We start from the raw sequence: 20,238 nt of genomic DNA on the forward strand, positions 1-20,238 counted from the left end.
TCCCGGAACCCGGAAGCGGCCCCTCAGTCCTCCGATGCGCGTCTCTATGGCACTTTGGGCCTCCGGGACCCCGGAAGCGGCCCCTCAGTCCTCCGACGCGTGTCTCTATGGCGCTTTGGTCCTCCAGGAACCCGGAAGCGGCCCCTCAGTCCTCCGACGCGCGTCTCTATGGCGCTTTGGTCCTCCAGGATTGTGGGAAGGGCGGTGGGCGGGGCCCGGGGTACACGACCCCCCCCCCCGGCCGGGGCTCAGGGGCTGGTTCTGCCGCGGGGCCCCCCCGGGGGTTCGGGGCTCCGGGGTCCCCTCAGTCAAGGGCGGTTTTGGAGCTGGCCCGGCTGTTCGGGTGGGTCCGTTCTGTCGTGAAGACCAATACGGGCGAGAAATTGGAGGAAAGGCTTTTCAGACAACGTGAGGCGCGGTGCCGGGTATAGCGGATAAATGGACTCTTATGTTATTTCTCTTATTTTTTATTCCCCCCCCCGCCCCCCCCCCTCAGATGAGTAGCTTTGCGATGAGTCGGGGGAGGTTTAGATTGGATATTAGGAGACATTTTTTCACTGAAAGGGTTATTAAACATTGGAATAGGCTGCCCAGGGAGGTGGTGGATTCACCATCCCTGGAGGTGTTTAAAAAAAGGGTAGATGGGGCACTGAGGGACATGGTTTAGAAGTGGCTCTTGTCAGGGTAGGCTAAAGGTTGGACTCGATGATCTTAAAGGTCCCTTCCAACCTCAGCAATTCTATGATTCTATGAGTGTTCGTTGTGGCTGGGTGGTTTCACGGAATCACGGAATCTTCAGGGTTGGAAGGGACCTCTAGAGATCACCTCGTCCCACTCCCCTGCTAGAGCAGGATTGCCTAAAGCACATCCCTCAGGGCTGCATCCAGGCGGGGCTTGAAAACCTCCGGAGAAGGGGACTCCACACCCTCCCTGGGCAGCCTGTTCCAGTGCTCCGTCACCCTCACCGTAAAGAAGTTTTTCCGTGTATTTGAACGGAACTTCCTATGTTCCAGCTTGTGCCCATTGCCCCTTGTCCTGTCGCTGGGAACCGTTGAAAAGAGCCTGGCTCCGTCCTCCTTGAACCCACCCTTTAGATACTTGTCAACATTAATCAGGTCCCCCCTCAACCTTCTCTTCTCCAGGCTCAAGAGTCCCAGCTCTTTCAGCCTTTCCTCATAAGGGAGGTGCTCCAATCCCTCAATCATCTTGGTTGCCCTACGCTGGACTCGCTCCAGTAGTTCCCCGTCCCTCTTGAACTGGGGAGCCCAAAACTGGACACAGTATTCCAGTTGTGGCCTCACCGGTGCAGAGCAGAGGGGGAGAATGACCTCCCTCGACCTACTGGCCACACTCTTCCCTATGCAGCCCAGGATGCCATTGGCCTTCTTGGCGACAAGGGCACACTGCTGGCTCATGGATAATTTGCTGTCTACCAGGACCCCCAGGTCCTTCTCCTCAGAGCTGCTTCCCAGCATGTCCGCCCCTAACCTATACTGGTGTTTGGCATTCTTCCTCCCCAGGTGCAGGACCCTACACTTGCTTTTGTTGAACCTGATTTGGATCTTCTCTGCCCAGCTCTCCAGCCTGTCCAGGTCACGCTGGATGGCAGCACGGCCCTCTGGAGTGTCGGCCACCCCTCCCAGCTTGGTATCATCAGCAAACTTGCTGAGGACACACTCTGTCCCCTCATCCAGGTCATTAATGAATATATTGAACAAAATTGGACCAAGTATTGACCCCTGGGGGACACCACTGGTTACAGGCCTCCAACCGGACTCTGTGCCGCTGATCACAACCCTCTGAGTCCTGTCACTCAGCCAGCTCTCGATCCACCTCACCGTCACCTCGTCTAGCCCACACTTCCTCAGCTTCCTAACGAGGATGTTATGGGAGACAGTGTCAAAAGCCTTGCTAAGGTCAAGGTAGATGACACCTACGGCTCTCCCCTCATCCAGCCGACCCGTTATAACATCATAGAAAGCTATCAGATTGGTCAGGCACGATTCGCCCTTGGTAAATCCATGCTGACCACTTCCAATGACTTCCCGTTCCTCCACGTGTTTGGAGACGACATCCAGAACGAGTCGCTCCATTACCTTCCCGGGGACAGAGGTGAGACTAACCGGCCTGCAGTTCCCTGGCTCCTCCTTCTCGCCTTTTTTGAAGATTGGAGCGATGTCAGCCTTCCTCCAGCCCCCAGGCACCGCTCCTGTTCCCCATGACCTTGCAAAGACGACGGAGAGCGGTCTAGCGATAACATCCGCCAGCTCTCCCAGCACTCGTGGGTGCGTCCCGTCAGGGCCCATGGACGCTCCGGACAGTGTTTTGGTTTTGTTGCCAGCCATCTCCCACAGTTCAAGTGCGACTCATCACAACTCCCGCTGATGGCCGTGGCTTGAGCAGGAGCCGGGGGCTGGGGGGAAAAAGGGGAGAGCACACCGCCACACATCCGCCTTACCTAGTTATGACTCACAGGAGTGCAGACATCACTCATTTTAAGCTTGGTGAAGACTGCCCGCCGTGGAGACCGGCTTCAGTGCAGGTAAGGCCTCACTGGGGAAGGGGATCGCGGCGGATAAGGCCGGCAAAGGGCTCTTTCGAGGGCTCTTTCGAGGGCTCTTGTAGCCAGGAAAGGCGGCTAGCTCGTGCCGAAACCGGCAGCTCGGGGGCGGGCTGCTGACGCGGCAGGGGCAGAGTCAGCATCACACGCGGCAGCTCTAAACGGGTGGTCCCGGAGGAGGCACCCAGCACGCGGGTAGCCTACGTGGGTCACCCAGGGCGGCACCGCAGCGCGAGCGAGAACGAACAAGGAGCAGCATTTCGTACGGTGGGTCACTGGAAGCCTTGAGTCTAAGGTAAGCAGAAGCTGGGCAACCACAAGCAGAGGAACATCGGCGTGCAAGGGCACCGGCTCAGGGCGCGAGGGAAGCGAACGGCAGAGATCCTCCGTCTCCCGGCACGAGAAAAGAACGTGGCCGTAAAACAGTCAAAAGCTTCTGCGAGGAAGAACGTGGGAACTCCGACTGAGCTCCTCTGCGAGCGTGTGGCTGTGCAGGTTGCGGGCTGTAATGAATGCCTGAGTCTGGCGCTGCTCCCACGGGGTTCCAGAGACACCGTGTGCATACGGTGCGATCAAGTAAATGATCTGCTCAGGAAGGTGGTTGAACTGAAGGAAGAGGTAGAAAGGTTAAGAAGTATCCGGAACTGTGAAAACGAAATAGATCGGTGGAGCCATACCCTGAGGCAAAGGCAGCAGGAAGAGGCTCTATCAGAAGGGGACGACCCACTTCCCTCCTGTCACCAGGCAGAAGGAGAGGACTCAAGGGATAAGGGGGAGTGGAGTCAGATCCCTCCTCGGAGAGGGAAGCGAAACCTCTCGCGGCCCCCCTCACCATCCCAACTGCCCTTACGTAATAGGTATGAGGCTCTGGAAATTGAGGACCAGGCGATGGAGGATGGAGAAGCTGATCCATCCAGTGAAATGCACAGTGCTCGTCACTCACCCCCACAACTCAGGACGTCCTCAACAAAGAACGAAAGAAGGGTTATTGTAGTAGGTGACTCCCTTCGGAGAGGAACAGAGGGTCCTATCTGTAGACCGGAGCCATCCCACAGGGAAGTCAGCTGCCTCCCTGGGGCCAGAATTAAGGACATACGGAGGAAACTCCCTTCCCTGGTCCAGTCATCAGATGACTATCCGCTACTGATATTCCAGGTAGGCAGTGACGAAGTAGGTACCAGAAGTCTGAGGGCAATGAAGAATGACTTTAGGGCCCTGGGACGGCTGGTTAAGGGATCGGGAGCACAAATAGTGTTCTCCTCTATCCCACCATTTGCAGGGGGAGACGAGGGGATAAATAGGAGGAGCCAGCAAATTGACTCCTGGCTCCGCGACTGGTGCGTCCGGCAGGACTTTGGCTTTTTCGAACACGGGCTGATCTACAGGAAACCAGGCATGCTGGCATCAGGCGGGGGAAGCCTAACCCGAAGGGGAAGAAAGAGCCTGGGGCAAGAATTAGCAGGGCTTATCCACAAGGCTTTAAACTGGGATTGATGGGGGATGGGGACGAAAGCAGGATCACAAAAGTGGTGCCTGGGAGCAACGTAGCCCTGCTCATGGGTAAAAGTGACAGCAAGGGCTTGCAGCCTGTCTCAGCGATGGCGGGGGACAGTGAATTGTGTGGCAGCATAGACGCAAGGAGTAGTGATAATTTGGTAACTACCGTAGTGTCCGAGAATGATCACGTGCAAATCAGGGCCCGTTCCCCCAAGAAAGCGGCAGGACAATTAACCCCACTGAAGCGCGTCTACGCTAATGCACGCAGCACGGGGAATAAGCAGGACGAGCCGGAAGCCATCGTGCAGCAGGGAAACCATGATGTGGTCGCCATCACGGAAAGGTGGTGGGAAGACACGCACGAGTGGAGTGCTGGGATTGATGGCTACCAGCTTTTCAGAAGAGATGGGCAAGGGAAGAGGGGTGGCGGGGTGGCCCTCTATGTTAGGGGGGGTTTTGAACGTCTAGAACTCAACAGTGTGAGTGACGGCGTTGAGCGCGTATGGATAAAAATCAAGGGGAAGGCCAACAAGGCAGATATCGCGGTGGGAGTTTGTTATGGACCCCCTGATCAGGATGTAGAAACCGACGAAGTATTCTATAAGCGGCTGGCAGAGGGCTCGCGATCATCCGCCCTTGTTCTCGTGGGGGATTTCAACTTCCCGGATGTCCGCTGGGAATACTACACAGCAGAGAGGGAACAGTCCCGGAGGTTCCTGGAGCGTGTGGAAGACGACGTCCTAACGCAGCTGGTGAAGGAACCTACTAGGGGAAGTGCCCTACTGGACCTGCTGCTTGTTAACAGAGAAGGTCTTGCGGGGGATGTAAAGGTTGGAGGTCGTCTTGGGCAGAGTGACCGTGAAATGACGGAGTTTTCAATTCTTGGGGAAGGGAGGCGGGGAGCCAGCAGAACTGCCACCTTGGATTTCCGAAGGGCGGACTTTAGCCTGTTTAGGAGCGTGGTTGAGAGCGTCCCTCGGGAGGCAGTTTGGAAGAGCAAAGGCGCCCGGGAAAGCTGGTCATGCTTCAAGCAGGTGCTCTTAGAAGCACGGGAGAAGGCCATCCCCACGTCCCGAAAGACGAGCCGACGGGGAAGAAGGCCGGCCTGGCTAAACAGAGAGCTTCGGCTGGACCTCAGGAAAAAAAGGAAGGCTCACATTCTCTGGGAAAAGGGATCGGCAATTTATGAGGATTATTGAGATCTAACAAAGCTATGCAGGGGGAAGATCAGGAGGGCCAACGCTCAATCAGAACTCAGCTTGGCCACTGCAGTTAAAGACAACGAGAAGGGATTTTTCCAGGATATCAACAGAAAAAGGAAAACTAGGGAAAATAGAGGCCCACTGATGACGGAGATGGGTGCCCTGGTGCTGGAAGACACAGAGAAGGCAGAGTTACTGAATGCCTTCTTTTCTTCGGTCTTCGCTGATAAAGCCGTTCCTCACGAATCCCATACCCTGGAGGCAAGGGGGAAGGTCGGGAGAGAGGAAGATTTTCCTTCAGTTGAGGAGAACCGGGTCAGACACCACTTGGCCAAGCCGGACATCCATAAATCCATGGGCCCTGACGGGACGCACCCGCGAGTGCTGGGAGAGCTGGCGGATGTTGTCGCTAAACCGCTCTCCGTCGTCTTTGCAAGGTCATGGGGAACAGGAGCGGTGCCTGAGGGCTGGAGGAAGGCTGACGTCGCTCCAATCTTCAAAAAAGGGCAAGAAGGAGGAGCCAGGGAACCGCCGCGCCAGCCCGCGGAGCATTTTCCGGTAGGGCCGCGGCTCTGGCCACAGCTCCCACGCCCGAAGAGCCAGGAGGGAAAGCCGTGCCTCCTTGGAAAGCTCTTGGGCAGCCGCTGGCGTGGCCCCACAGCCCGTGGGGCTGCGGGCTTTGCGGCGGCCGTCAGCCTTGGCGCCGCCGGCGCCCAAAAATGCGGGGCCGTCGTTCCATTTTCCAGAAAAGCCGGAAATGGTTCGGAGGCTGGAGCTTTCCAACGAGGCACGGCTTTCCCTCCTGGCTCTTCGGGCGTGGGATCTGTTGCCAGAGCCGCGGCCCTACCGGAAAATGCTTCGCAGGCTGGCGCGGCGGCGCCACGTGGGCGCCGGTGGCGCCGAGGCTGATGGCCGCCGCAAAGCCCGCAGCCCCACGGGCTGTGGGGCCACGCGAGCGGTTCCCAAGGACCTTTAGAGCAAGGCACAGGTTTCTCTCCTGACTCTTCCCATCTCTGGCCGCTCCCGGGACGCCGAGTGCGGCCCCACGCGGGTGGGGGACGCCGCCGTGGGGCTGACGGGCTCCTGAGGCGCCGGCGACCTCTGCAACGGGCCCCTCCGCCATCACCACCGACCAGTCAGACCTTCTTCGCCCCCCATCGGCCCCGCCTCCAACTCCTCCCCCACGATCGTGCCCCCACGCCTGCCCCTAACCCTACCAAGATGGCCGCCGCCACCGCCCCGCCCCCCACCAACCTCCCGGGGGGCCGCCAAGCCGCCCCCCCTGGCCGGCCGGTGCCGTGACGGCGATGGCCGCCACGACCACCGAGATGGCCGCCGCGGGCACCAAGATGGCCGCCACCCGGGCCGACTTGGTGGCCGCCGGCACCCGGGGGGTCAACGGGGTCAACGGCGGGGTCAACGGGGTCAAGGGCGAGGTCGACGGCGGGGTCGACTTGGCCAACGACAACATGGCCGACCCCAACATGGCTGCCATTGACCCCAACATGGCCGCCGTTGACCCCAACATGGCCGCCGTTGACCCCAACATGGCCGCCGTTGACCCCAAGATGGCGGCCGGGGCCAAGGCGCCATCGGGGCGGGCGGGGGTAGGGCAGCCCTGGGGGGGGGGGAAGGAACGGGGCCACCCCATTGGCTGCCCGGGCTGGCTCCTCCCCCTCCTGCTTTGGCCCCTCCTCTAAAGGGGGCGGGGCTTGGGATGGCCCCTCCCCCTCCCCCCCCCCGGCCGTGGCTGGGGGGGCAATAAACAGCTGCGGTGGAACTGGGAGGGGTCGTTTTTGGACTGGGAGAGACTGGGATGTACTGGGAGGGGGTTGGCAGGGACTGGGATGTACTGGGAGGGACTGGGAGGATACTGGGATATACTGGGAGGGGGTTAGGGGGGACTGGGAGGGCACTGGGATGTACTGGGAGGGACTGGGATGTACTGGGAGGGGGTTGGGGGGTACTGGGAAGGACTGGGAAGGACTGGGAAGGACTGGGATATACTGGGAAGGGGTTGGGGGGGACTGGGAGGATACTGGGAGGGACTGGGATATACTTGGAGGGGGTTGGTGGGGACTGGGAGGGGACTGGGATGTACTGGGAGGGGGTTGGTGGGGACTGGGAGGGGACTGGGATGTACTGGGAGGGACTGGGATATACTGGGAGGGGGTTGGGGGGCACTGGGATGGACTGGGAAGGACTGGGATATACTGGGAAGGGGTTGGGGGGGACTGGGGGGATACTGGGAGGGACTGGGATATACTTGGAGGGGGTTGGTGGGGACTGGGAGGGGACTGGGATGTACTGGGAGGGACTGGGATATACTGGGAGGGGGTTGGGGGGCACTGGGAGGGACTGGGGAGGACTGGGATATACTGGGAGGGGGTTGGGAGGGGGCTGGGAGGGACTGGGGGGATACTGGGATATACTGGGAGGGGGTTGGGGGACTGGGAGGGGACTACGATGTACTGGGAGAAACTGGAATGTACTGGGAGGGGACTGGGGGGATACTGGGAGGGACTGGGAGGCACTGGGGTATACTGGGAGGGGGTTGGGGGGTACTGGGAGGGACTGGGAGGGCACTGGCTTATACTGGGAGGGAACTGGGGTATACTGGGAGGGGACTGGGATGTACTGGGAGGGGACGGGGGAGGGTGTGGGAGGGGCTGGGTTATACTGGGAGGGACTGGGAGGGGTTGGGGGGCGACTGGGAGGGACTGGGTTATACTGGGAGGGGACTGGAAGGGACTGGGAGGGACTTTTGGGCTGAAAACCGGCCATTTCGGGAGCTTTTGGGCCGAGAGCCCCTGATTCGGGGGGGTGGCTGGGGCGGGGCGGTGGTTGGTACTGGTTTATACTGGTTTAAACTGGTCCGTACTGGTCTGTACTGGTCTCTACTGGCCTGCGCTGGTCCGTAGTGGTCTATACTGGTCCGTACCGGCCCTCGCTGGTCCATACTGGCCGATACTGGTCCACAGGGGCCCGCACTGGTCTATACTGGTCCGTAGCGGCCTTTACTGGTCCGCACTGGTCCATACTGGGCCGCCCAGGCCGGAACTACGTCTCCCATCACCCCCCGCGCCGGAAGCGGGGCGTGTTTCCGCCCCCTTCTCCCCCCCAGCTCCGGAAGTGGGGGCCGTTTCCGGTTCCGGCGGCCGTCGCCTCAGTCCGGCGCCGTCATGGAGGAGCTGGGGCTGCTCGGGGAGAAGGCGCAGGTCGGGGGGGAAGGGGGGGGGGGCGCCGCCGTGGGGGGGGTGGGGGCGGCGACACCTTGGGGACCCCCCCCGGGGACCCCCCCCACCCCCCGCCACCCAATTTCTAGCCCCCCCCCCCCCCCCCCTTTACCGGGTCCCCCCCACTCTCCGGGTGTCCCCCTCCCCGAGTCGTTGTTCCCCCCCCCCCCCCACCCCTGGGTGCCCCCCCCCCCCCCCCCCAGGTGACACCACCCCCCCCCCCCCGGGGTGCTCCCACCCTTGGGTGCCCCCCCCCCTCGATCTCTGGGTCTCGTCCCCCCCCCCCCCCCCCCCCCACCTCTGCGTGCCCCCCCCCGGGTCCCTGGGTGCTCCCCCCCCCCCCCCCTTTGTGGCCCCCCGCCCCCCGCCTTGGGTGCCTCCCCCAATCTCTGGGTGGCCCCCCCCCGGGTGCCCCCCCCCCTCGCCGTGTGCCCCCCCCCCCCTCGCCGTGTGCCCCCCCCCACCCCCCCCGGATCTCTGTGTGGCCCCCCCGCCCCCCCGATCTCCGGGTGCCCCCCCCCATCCCTGGGTGCTCCCCCCCCCCGGTTCCTTCCCCCCCCCTCACTCTGGGTGTCCCCCCCCCCCCCAGGAGGAGCTGCCGGCGCTGGCCGCCCCCCGCCCCCCCACGGCCTTGTCCTTCCTGGTGCCCGAACCCGAGGACCTGGAGGACCTTTACAGCCGTTACAAGGTGGGGGGGGGGGGGGGGTGTGGGGCACGGGGGGGGGGTTGTGGGGCACGGCGGGGGGGGGGCTGGAGAAGGTCCAGGTCCAGGTGGGGGAAGGGCCGGGTCCCTCAGGGGAAGGTCCCTCGGGGGAAGGTCCCTCAGGGAAGGTCCTTCATAAGAAAGTCCCTCAGGAGAAGGTTCCTCAGGAGAAGGTTCCTCAGGAGAAGGTTCCTCGGGGGAAGGTTCCTCGGGGGAAGGTCCCTCATGAGAAGGTCCACGAGAAGAAAGTCCCTCATGGAAAGGTCCCTCATGGGAAGGTCTTTCAGGGAAGGTCCCTCAGGGGATGGTCTTTCAGGGGAAGGTTCCTCAGGAGAAGGTTCCTCAGGAGAAGGTCCCTCATGGGAAGGTCCACAAGAAGAAAGTTCCTCATGGAAAGGTCCCTCATGGGAAGGTCTTTCAGGGAAGGTCCCTCAGGGGATCGTCTTTCAGGGGAAGGTCCCTCATGGGAAGGTCCACGAGAAGAAAGTCCCTCATGGAAAGGTCCCTCATGGGAAGGTTCCTCAGGAGAAGGTCCCTCAGGGGATGGTCTTTCAGGGGAAGGTTCCTCAGGAGAAGGTTCCTCAGGAGAAGGTCCCTCATGGGAAGGTCCACAAGAAGAAAGTCCCTCATGGAAAGGTCCCTCATGGGAAGGTCTTTCAGGGAAGGTCCCTCAGGGGATGGTCTTTCAGGGGGAAGGTCCCTCGGGGGAAGGTCCCTCAGGAGAAGGATTCTCAGAAGAAGGTTCCTCAGGAGAAGGTCTCTCATGGGAAGGTCCACGAGAAGAAAGTCCCTCATGGAAAGGTCCCTCATGGGAAAGTCTTTCAGGGAAGGTCCCTCAGGGGATGGTCTTTCAGGGGAAGGTCCCTCGGGGGAAGGTCCCTCAGGAGAAGGATTCTCAGAAGAAGGTTCCTCAGGGGAAGGTCCCTCATGGGAAAGTCCACGAGAAGAAAGTCCCTCATGGAAAGGTCCCTCATGGGAAGGTCTTTCAGGGAAGGTCCCTCAGGGGATTGTCTTTCAGGGGAAGGTCCCTCGGGGGAAGGTCCCTCGGGGGAAGGTCCCTCAGGAGAAGGTTCCTCAGGGGAAGGTTCCTCAGGGGAAGGTTCCTCAGGAGAAGGTCCCTCGGGGGAAGGTCCCTCGGGGGAAGGTGCTTCATGGGAAGGTCTGTCGGGAGAAGGTCCTTCACAAGGAGTTTCAAGGGGAGCAGGTTCCTCAGGAGAAGGTTCCTCAGGAGAAGGTTTCTCAGGGGAAGGTTCCTCAGGGGAAGGTTCCTCAGGAGAAGGTCCCTCAGGAGAAGGTCCCTCAGGGGAAGGTCCCTCAGGGGAAGGTCCCTTGGGGGAAGGTCCCTCGGGGGAAGGTGCCTCATGGGAAGGTCTGTTGGGAGAAGGTCTTTCAGGAGGGGTTTCAAGGGGAGAAGGTTTCTCAGGAGAAGGTCTCTCAGGGGAAGGTCCCTCAGCAGCAGGTCCCTCATGGGAAGGTTCCTCAGGAGAAGGTTCCTCAGGAGGAGTTCTGGGGGGAGCAGGTCCCTCGGGAGCAGGCCCGGGGTGGGACGATGCCGTCCCTGAGGCCGGTGCCGGTGGCAGAAGCTGCAGCAGGAGCTGGAGTTCCTGGAGGTGCAGGAGGAGTACATCAAGGACGAGCAGAAGAACCTGAAGAAGGAGTTCCTCCACGCCCAGGAGGAGGTGAAGCGCATCCAGAGCATCCCCCTCGTCATCGGCCAGTTCCTGGAGGCCGTCGACCAGAACACTGCCATCGTGGGCTCCACCACCGGTGGGGGGCGGCCGTGGAGCTGGAGGTGGCCACGGGGTGGTGGGGACGTAGGGTTGGAGGTGGCCGTGGGGTGGTGGGGACGTAGGGCTGGAGGTGGCCATGGGGTGGTTGGGGATGGTGGGGACGTAGGGTTGGAGGTGGCTGTGGGGTGGTGGGGACGTAGGTCTGGAGGTGGCCGTGGGGTGGTGGGGCCGTGGGGCTGGAGGTGGCCGTGGGGCTGGACATCAAGGAAGGGTTGGAGGTGGCCATGGGGTGGCTATGGGGTGGCCCTGAGGCTGGAGGTGGCCATGGGGCCGTGGGGCTGGACGTGGAGGGCTGGAGGTGGCCATGGGGTGGTTTGATGGGGCCGCGGGGCTGGAGGTGGCCATGGGGCTGTGGGGCTGGACATCAAGGGTTGGAGGTGGCCATGGGGTGGTGAGGGGTGGTGGGGTCGTGGGGCTGGAGGTGGAGGATTGGAGGTGGCCATGGGGTGGTTTTGTGGGGCCGTGGGGCTGGAGGTGGCCGTGGGGCTGTGGGGCTGGACATCAAGGGTTGGAGGTGGCCATGGGGTGGTTGGGGCCGTGGGGCTGGAGGTGGCCATGGGGTAGTGGCACCGTGGGGCTGGAGGTGGCTGTGGGGTGGTCAGGGTGGTGGGGATGTAGGGCTGGAGGTGGCCATGGGGTGGCCGTGGGGATGGAGGTGGCCCTGGGGCCGTGGGGCTGGACGTGGAGGGTTGGAGGTGGCCGTGGGGCGGTGCGGGGTGGTGGGGCTGGAGGCGGAGAAGTGAAGGTGGCCGGTGGGGCTGGAGCTGGCCGTGGGGCTGGAGGTGGAGGGTTAGAGGTGGCCGTGGGGCGGTGGCGCCGTGGGGCTGGAGGTGGCCATGGGGCGGCGGTGCCGTGGGGCCGAGCTTTGCCTCGTCCCGCCGGGATCCTGTGGGACGTGGTGAGGACGTGGAGATGGACGCCAAGACCCCGGTTGGGGGTGGTGGTGGGGTGGTGGGACCACTTGTGGGGCACGTTGTGGGGCGGGGGCGGGGGGGACACGACACCCCCCACGACGACTTGTGGGGCAGGGGAGGGGAGGTGACCCCCGGCTGGTGGCTTTTCCGTAGGTTCCAACTACTACGTCCGGATCCTCAGCACCATCGACCGGGAGCTGCTGAAGCCCAACGCCTCGGTGGCCCTGCACAAACACAGCAACGCCCTGGTGGACGTCCTGCCCCCCGAGGCCGACAGCAGCATCATGATGCTCACCTCCGGTAAGGGCTACCAAACCCCCCCCCGGGGCTACCGACCTCCCATGGGCCACCACCACCCACCCCAGGGCCACCAAGCCGGCAGGAACCCCCTGGGTGGTGGGACCGAGGAGGTTCTCAAGAGGTTCCTGGGTTCTGTTGCTCACCTCGGGTAGGGCCACCAACCCCCTCCATGGGCTACCAACCCTGCCCCGGGGGCCACCACCTTCCCCTAGGGCCACCAGCCTCCCCTGGGCCACCACCACCCACCCCAGGGCCACCAAGCTGGCAGGAACGCTCTGGGTGGTGGGACCGAGGAGGTTCTCAAGAGGTTCCCGGGTTCTGCTGCTTGTCTCAGGTGGGGCCACCAACACGCCCTGGGGGCCACCATCTTCCCTGGGGCCACCACCCATCCACGGACAAGGTCCCAAGCGACCTTGGGGACAAGGTTGGGGCAGGTTCTTGGTGTCACGTGAGAATGGAAACCCACCACCCGTCTATGGACGAGGTCCCGCATGACCTTGGGGACGGGGTTGGGGACGAGGTTGGGGCAGGTTCTTGGTGTCACATGAGGATGGAGACCCACCACCCGTCTATGGACGAGGTCCCGCGTGACCTTGGGGACGAGGTTGGGGCAGGTTCTTGGTGGCACGTGAGGATGGAGACCCACCACCCATCCCCGAGGTTGGACGAGGAATCTCTGGCCCTTGGCCTCACCCAAAGATGAGATCCTGGCCGATGGGTGGTGGGACTCCATCTTGGGAGCCCGGGTGACCCTGGGGTTCTTCTCCGGTGGCTGCCCCCCTCCGCCCCTCCCCCTCCTCTGATGGGTGGTGGCCGCCGTCTCCTCGCAGACCAGAAGCCGGACGTGATGTACGCGGACATCGGGGGGATGGACATCCAGAAGCAGGAGGTGCGGGAGGCCGTGGAGCTGCCCCTCACCCACTTTGAGCTCTACAAGCAGGTGGGACCTGGTGGCCACCCATGGGTGGCGGCGGGGGGTGGGGGGTGGGAGGGGGACGACACACCACCCACGAGGTCACCTCCAGGTTGTCCCATCCGTGTCCCCTCCCCACCCCCCCGTAGATCGGCATCGACCCCCCCCGGGGTGTCCTCATGTACGGCCCCCCCGGCTGCGGCAAGACCATGTTGGCCAAAGCGGTGGCCCATCACACCACAGGTTGGGGGGGGGAGCACCCGTGGGGGGCTCCTTGGGGGGCTGGTGGGACCCTTGGGGGGGCTGGGGGCACCCATGGGGGGTGGTGGGTTCCTTGGGGGGCTGGTGGGACCCTTGAGGTGATGGGGAGAACCTTGAGGTGGTGGTGGGACCCTTGGGTGCTGGTGGGTTCCTTGGGGGGCTGGTGGGACCTTTGGGGTGATGGTGGGACCCTTGGGGGGCTGGGGGCAGCCATGGGGGGTGGTGGGTCCCTTGAGGTGGTGGTGGGTTCCTTGGGGGGCTGGTGGGACCCTTGAGGTGATGAGGAGAACCTTGAGGTGGTGGTGGGACCCTTGGGGTGTTGGTGGGTTCCTTGGGGGGCCGAGGACACCCATGGTGGGTGGTGGGTTCCTTGGGGGTCTGGTGGGACCCTTGGGGTGATGGTGGGACCCTTGGGGGGCTGGGGGCAGCCATGGGGGGTGGTGGGTCCCTTGAGGTGGTGGTGGGTTCCTTGGGGGGCTGGTGGGACCCTTGAGGTGATGGGGAGAACCTTGAGGTGGTGGTGGGACCCTTGGGGTGTTGGTGGGTTCCTTGGGGGGCCGAGGACACCCATGGTGGGTGGTGGGTTCCTTGGGGGTCTGGTGGGACCCTTGGGGTGCTGGTGGGACCCTTGGGGTGCTGGGGGCACCCATGGGGGGCGGTGGGTTGTTTGAGGTGGTGGTGGGTTCCTTGGGGGGCTGGTGGGACCCTTGGGGTGAAAGTTGGTTCCTTGGGGTGCTGAGGACACCTGTGGTGGGTGGTGGGTTCCTGGAGGAGCTGGTGGGTTCCTGAGGGTGATGGGGAGAACCTTGGGGTGCCGGTGGGTTCCTGGAGGTGCCGATGGGTTCCTTGGGGTTCTGGTGGCCGTGGGAGGTCCGGGGGTGCTCCCCGGGGGGCCACCCCACCCCCCCCACCCAGAGGCAAGGTGCCAGCCCCGGTGGGTGCCCCCCCCCCCCTCCAGCCGCCTTCATCCGGGTGGTGGGCTCGGAGTTCGTGCAGAAGTACCTGGGGGAGGGGCCCCGCATGGTGCGCGACGTCTTCCGCCTGGCCAAGGAGAACGCGCCCGCCATCATCTTCATCGACGAGATCGACGCCATCGCCACCAAGCGCTTCGACGCCCAGACCGGGGGTGAGGGGGGACGCCCGGGACCTCCTGGGGCTGGGGTTGGAGCCAGGAACCCCCTGGAGAACCTCGTAGTGGGGTTCCGGGACCTCCTGGGGCTGGGGTTGGAGTCAGGAACCCCTCGGAGAACCTCGTGGTGGGGTTCCAGGATCTCTTGGGTGATCTTCGGGGCTTGGGTGACGGTCAGGGACCCCCTGGAGAACCTCGTGGTGGGGTTCCAGGACCTCTTGGGTGATCTTCGGGGCTGGGTTTGGGGGTCAAGAACCCCCTGGAGACCCTCGTGGTGGGGTTCCAGGACCTCCTGGGGCTGGGGTTGGAGCCAGGAACCCCCTGGAGACCCTCGTGGTGGGGTTCCAGGACCTCCTGGGGCTGGGGTTGGAGTCAGGAACCCCTCGGAGAACCTCGTGGTGGGGGTCTGGGTCCTCCTGGGGCTGGGGTTGGAGTCAGGAACCCCCCGGAGAACCTCGTGGTGGGGTTTTGGGACCTCCTGGGGCTGGGGTTGGAGTCAGGAACCCGTTGGAGAACGTCGTGGTGGGGTTCCAGGACCTCTTGGGTGATCTTCAGGGCTTGGGTGGGGGTCAGGAACCCTCTGGAGAACCTCGTGGTGGGGTTCCAGGACCTCTTGGGTGATCATCGGGGCTGGGGTTGGGGGTCAGGAACCCCCTGGAGACCCTCGTGGTGGGGTTTCAGGACCTGCTGGGGCTGGGGCTGGAGTCAGGAACCCCTGGAGAACCTCGTGGTGGGGTTCCAGGACCTCCTGGGGTTGGGGTTGGAGTCACGAACCCCCTGGAGAACCTCGTGGTTGGGTTTCAGGACCTGTTGGGGCTTGGGTGGGGGTTAGGAACCCCCTGGAGAACCTTCTGGTGGGATTTTAGGACCTGTTGGGGCTTGGGTGGGGGTTAGGAACCCCCTGGAGAACCTCGTGGTGGGGGTCTGGGTCCTCCTGGGGCTGGGGTTGGAGTCAGGAACCCCCCGGAGAACCTCGTGGTGGGGTTTCGGGACCTCCTGGGGCTGGGGTTGGAGTCAGGAACCTGTTGGAGAACGTCGTGGTGGGGTTCCAGGACCTCTTGGGTGATCTTCAGGGCTTGGGTGGGGGTCAGGAACCCTCTGGAGAACCTCGTGGTGGGGCTCTAGTACTTCCTGATGGTCCCGGGGGCTTGGCTGTGGGTCAGGAACCCCCTGGAGAACCTCATGGTGGGGTTCTGGGACCTTCTGGTGTCCCATGGTCTTTGGGTGGTCCCCCCAGCTGTGGGTGGGGTCAGTTCCGGAGGGTCCTTGGGAGGGTGGTGGGTGCTGGTGGAGAAGGTCTCGGCACCCACCCCCCTACCCGTCGTGTCCCCCCCCCGCAGCTGACCGGGAGGTTCAGCGCATCCTCCTGGAGCTCCTCAATCAGATGGACGGCTTCGACCAGAACGTCAACGTCAAGGTGGGGGGGCCCGGGGGGGGAGGGTGGGGCGGGGCCAAGGGTGCTGGTGGGTCCCATGGGTGCTATGGGGGTCTCTTGGGTGCTGGTGGGTTCCTCGGGGTGTTGGTGGGTCCCATGGGTGCTATGGAGGTCCCTTGGGTGCCGGTGGTTCCTCGGGGTGCTGGTGGGTTCCTTGAGGTTCTCGGTGGGTTCCTCGGGGTGCTGGTGGGTCCCATGGGTGCTATGGGGGTCCCAAGGGTGCTGGGGGGTCCCATGGGTGCTGTGGGGGTCCCAAGGGTGCTGGTGGGTTCCTTGGGGTGCTGGGGGCTCCATGAGGTACTGGTGGGTCCCATGGATGCTATGGGGGGGTCCCAAGGGTGCTGGTGGGTTCCTTGAAGTTCTTGTGGGTTCCTCGGGGTGCCGGTGGGTTCCTGGAGGTGCCGGTGGGTCCCATGGGTGCTATGGGGGTCCCTTGGGTGCCGGTGGTTCCTCGGGGTGCTGGTGGGTCCCATGGGTGCTATGGGGGTCCCAAGGGTGCTGGTGGGTTCCTTGAAGTTCTTGTGGGTTCCTCGGGGTGCTGGTGGGTTCCTGGAGGTGCTGGTGGGTCCCATGGGTGCTGGTGGGTTCCTCGGGGTGCTGGTGGGTCCCATGGGTGCTATGGGGGTCCCAAGGGTGCTGGTGGGTCCCTTGAGGCGTTGGTGGACTCCATGAGATGCTGGTGGGTCCCATGGGTGCTATGGGGGTCCCTTGGGTGCTGGTGGTTCCTTGGGGTGCTGGTGGGTTCCTTGAAGTTCTCAGTGGGTTCCTCAGGGTGCTGGTGGGTTCCTTGGAGTGCTGGTGGACTCCATGAGATGTTGGTGGGTCCCATGGGTGCTGTGGGGCTCCCAAGGGTGCTGGTGGGTTCCTTGGGGTGTTGGTGGGCTCCATGAGATGCTGGTGGGTCCTTGGGGTCCTGGGGTCCCATGGGTGCTATGGGGGGGTCCCATGGGTGCTATGGGGGTGGGTGTCCCTTGAGGCGTTGGTGGTTCCCTTGAGGTTCTCGGCGGGTTCCTTGGGGTGCTGGTGGGTTCCCTGAGGTTCCGGTGGATCCCGTGGGTGGTGGGTCGGGTCGTGGTTGCCCCGCCGTGACGGTGACGCCCATGTGACCCTTCGCCACCGTCCCCAGGTGATCATGGCCACCAACCGGGCGGACACCTTGGACCCGGCCCTGCTCCGTCCCGGCCGCCTGGACCGGAAAATCGAGTTCCCGCTGCCCGACCGGCGCCAGAAACGCCTCATCTTCTCCACCATCACCGGGAAGATGAACCTCTCCGAGGAGGTCGACCTCGAGGACTGTATCCGGGGAGGCGGCGGGGGCGGGGCGGGAGGGGGGACACCCCCCGGGGGTGGGGGTGGCGGTGGGGGGGATCCCGGCAGGCTGGGGCCGGCGGGAAGGTTGGGAGATGGCAGGGTTGGGGACCTCGTGGGGACACCAGGAAGGGCCAAGGGGGGTGACAAGGGAGGGTTGGGGACGCCGTGGGGCCATCGGGGAGCTCCAAGGAGACGGCAGGGTTGGGGACGTCATGGGGGCTTCGGGGCCACCGAGGAGATGTCAGGGTTGGGGACACCAAGGAGATGTCGGGGTTGGGGACACCATGGGGACATCAGGGACTTGAGGGACCATTGGGGGCACCATGGGGACATCAGGAACCCCAAGGAGATGTCGGGGTTGGGGACACCATGGGGACATGGGGGACTCGAGGGGCCATTGAGAACACCACGGGGACATCGGGGACCCTCAAGGAGACGTCAGGGTTGGGGACACCAGGGAGATGTCGGGGTTGGGGACACCATGGGGACATCAGGACCCCCAAGGAGATGTTGGGGTTGGGGATACCATGGGGACACGGGGGACTCGAGCGTCCACTGGGGACGCCATGGGGACATCGGGACCCCCAAGGAGATGTCAGGGTTGGGGACACCAAGGAGATGTCGGGGTTGGGGACACCATGGGGACATCAGGGACTTGAGGGACCATTGGGGACACCATGGGGACATCAGGAACCCCAAGGAGATGTCGGGGTTGGGGACACCATGGGGACATCAGGACCCCCAAGGAGACGTCAGGGGTGGGGACACCATGGGGACATTGGGAACCCAAAGGAGACGTCAGGGTTGGGGACACCAAGGATGTGTTGGGGTTGGGGACACCATGGGGACATCAGGACCCCCAAGGAGACGTCAGGGTTGGGGACACCATGGGGACATCGGGGACTTGAGGGGCCATTGGGGACACCAGGGGGACATTGGGAACCCCAAGGAGATGGTTGGGGACACCAAGGAGATGTCAGGGCTGGGGACATCGGGGGGATGTCAAGGTTGGGGACACCATGAGGACATCAGGGCCCCCAAGGAGACGTCAGGGTTGGGGACACCAAGGAGATGTTGGAGTTGGGGACACCAGGGGGACATCGGGACCCCCAAGGAGATGTCAGGGTTGGGGACACCAAGGAGATGTCGGGGTTGGGGACACCATGGGGACATCAGGGACTTGAGGGACCATTGGGGACACCATGGGGACATCGGGACCCCCAAGGAGACATCGGGGTTGGGGACACCAAGGAGATGTCAGGGCTGGGGACACCACGGGGACATCAAGAACCCCAAGGAGACGTCGGGGTTGGGGACACCATGGGGACACGGGGGACTCGAGCGTCCACTGGGGACACCGTGGGGACATCGAGACCCCCAAGGAGACGCCGGGCGGGGGGGAGGGGACGCCGTGGCGGTGGCCGCTCCCTTTTTCCTTCACCCTCGTCCCAAGACGTGGCGCGGCCGGACAAGATCTCGGGGGCCGACATCAACTCCATCTGCCAGGAGGTGGGTGACGCCGCCGGGGGGGGGGGGGTGGGGAGGTGACAAGGTGGGGGAGGGGTGACGCGGGGTGTCCCCATCCCCCGCAGGGTGGCATGTTGGCCGTGCGGGAGAACCGCTACATCGTCCTGGCCAAGGACTTCGAGAAGGCCTACAAGACGGTCATCAAGAAGGACGAGCAGGAGCACGAGTTCTACAAGTGACCCCCGTCCCCCGGGGGACGACGGGGGACACCCCGCTGTCACCAACCCCCGCCCCCACCCGCCCCGGCTCCAATAAAAGGTCACTCCACCCCCGTCTGCTTCGGGGCGCGGGGACGGACGTGGGGGGCGACCTTGGGGACATCTTGGGGACGTCTGTGGGGGCATCCCTGGGGACGTGGGGGTGAGCTTGGGGACGTCTATGGGGACATCTTTGGGGACATCCTTGGGGACGTGGGGGTGATGTTGGGGACATCTGTGGGGACATCCTTGGGGATACCTTTGGGGACATGTGGGCGACCCTGGGGACATCCTTGGGGACGTAGGGGTGACCTTGGGGACGTCTGTGGGGACATGGGGGTGACCTTGGGGACGTCTATGGGGACATCTTTGGGGACATCCTTGTGGACACCTTTGGGGACGTGTGGGTGACCCTGGTGGTGACCTTGGGGACATCTTTGGGGACATGGGGGTGACCTTGGGGACGTCTGTGGGGACATCTTTGGGGACATCCTTGGGGACGTGGGGGTGATGTTGGGGACATCTGTGGGGACATTCTTGGGGATACCTTTGGGGACATGTGGGCGACCCTGGGGACGTCCTTGGGGACGTGGGGGTGACCTTGGGGACATCTTTGGGGACATCCTTGGGGATGTCTTTGGGGACATGGGGGCGACCATGGGGACGTCTATGGGGACATCTTTGGGGACGTGGGGGTGATGTTGGGGACATCTGTGGGGACATCCTTGGGGACGCCTTTGGGGACATGTGGGCGACCCTGGGGACATCCTTGGGGACGTGGGGGTGACCTTGGGGACATCTTTGGGGACATGGGGGTGACCTTGGGGACGTCTATGGGGACATCTTTGGGGACATCCTTGGGGACGTGGGGGTGATGTTGGGGACATCTGTGGGGACATCCTTGGGGACGCCTTTGGGGACGTGTGGGCGACCTTGGGGACATCCTTGGGGACGTGTGGGGGGGCATCTTTGGGGACACGGCGACATCTTTGAGGACATCTTGAGGACACCCTTGGGGACACCTTGGGGACAACCTTGGGGGTGTGGAAATGTCCTTGAGGACACCTTGGGGACACGGGGACGTCCTTGGGGACGTGGGGACATCCTTCGGGACGTCTGTGGGGGCATCTTTGGGGACATGGCGACATCTTTGAGGACATGTTGGGGACGTGGGGACACCTTGGGGACGTGGGGACAACCTTGGGGGCATGGAAGTGTCCTTTGGGACATCTTTGGGGACGTGGGGACATCCTTGGAGACGTC

General features: G+C 63.5%; 1 protein-coding gene across 1 annotated transcript; it reads left to right on the forward strand.

The window, feature by feature from the left end:
* Positions 1-8,397: 8,397 nt before the first annotated feature.
* On the forward strand, positions 8,398-19,046 carry LOC134508051 (26S proteasome regulatory subunit 6B). Its single transcript, XM_063319119.1, has 11 exons — positions 8,398-8,477; positions 9,085-9,183; positions 10,779-10,965; positions 12,056-12,202; positions 13,033-13,142; positions 13,265-13,358; positions 14,335-14,502; positions 15,846-15,922; positions 17,067-17,235; positions 18,705-18,760; positions 18,844-19,046. The coding sequence occupies exons 1-11, from the start codon at positions 8,442-8,444 to the stop codon at positions 18,955-18,957; spliced, it is 1,257 nt and encodes a 418-aa protein (XP_063175189.1). The 5' UTR covers positions 8,398-8,441; the 3' UTR covers positions 18,958-19,046.
* The last annotated feature ends 1,192 nt before the right edge of the window (positions 19,047-20,238 follow it).

Source organism: Chroicocephalus ridibundus, chromosome 30, assembly GCF_963924245.1.
Source record: "Chroicocephalus ridibundus chromosome 30, bChrRid1.1, whole genome shotgun sequence".
In the NCBI taxonomy this organism is placed as follows: domain Eukaryota; kingdom Metazoa; phylum Chordata; class Aves; order Charadriiformes; family Laridae; genus Chroicocephalus; species Chroicocephalus ridibundus.

Excerpts from the sequence above, each read along its gene's own strand:
- LOC134508051 (XM_063319119.1), top strand. The coding sequence starts at position 8,442 with ATGGAGGAGCTGGGGCTGCTCGGGGAGAAGGCGCAG. Across the intron at positions 13,143-13,264 it reads ACTTTGAGCTCTACAAGCAG|ATCGGCATCGACCCCCCCCG; the intron begins GTGGGACCTGGT and ends ACCCCCCCGTAG. Across the intron at positions 17,236-18,704 it reads GGAGGTCGACCTCGAGGACT|ACGTGGCGCGGCCGGACAAG; the intron begins GTATCCGGGGAG and ends CCTCGTCCCAAG.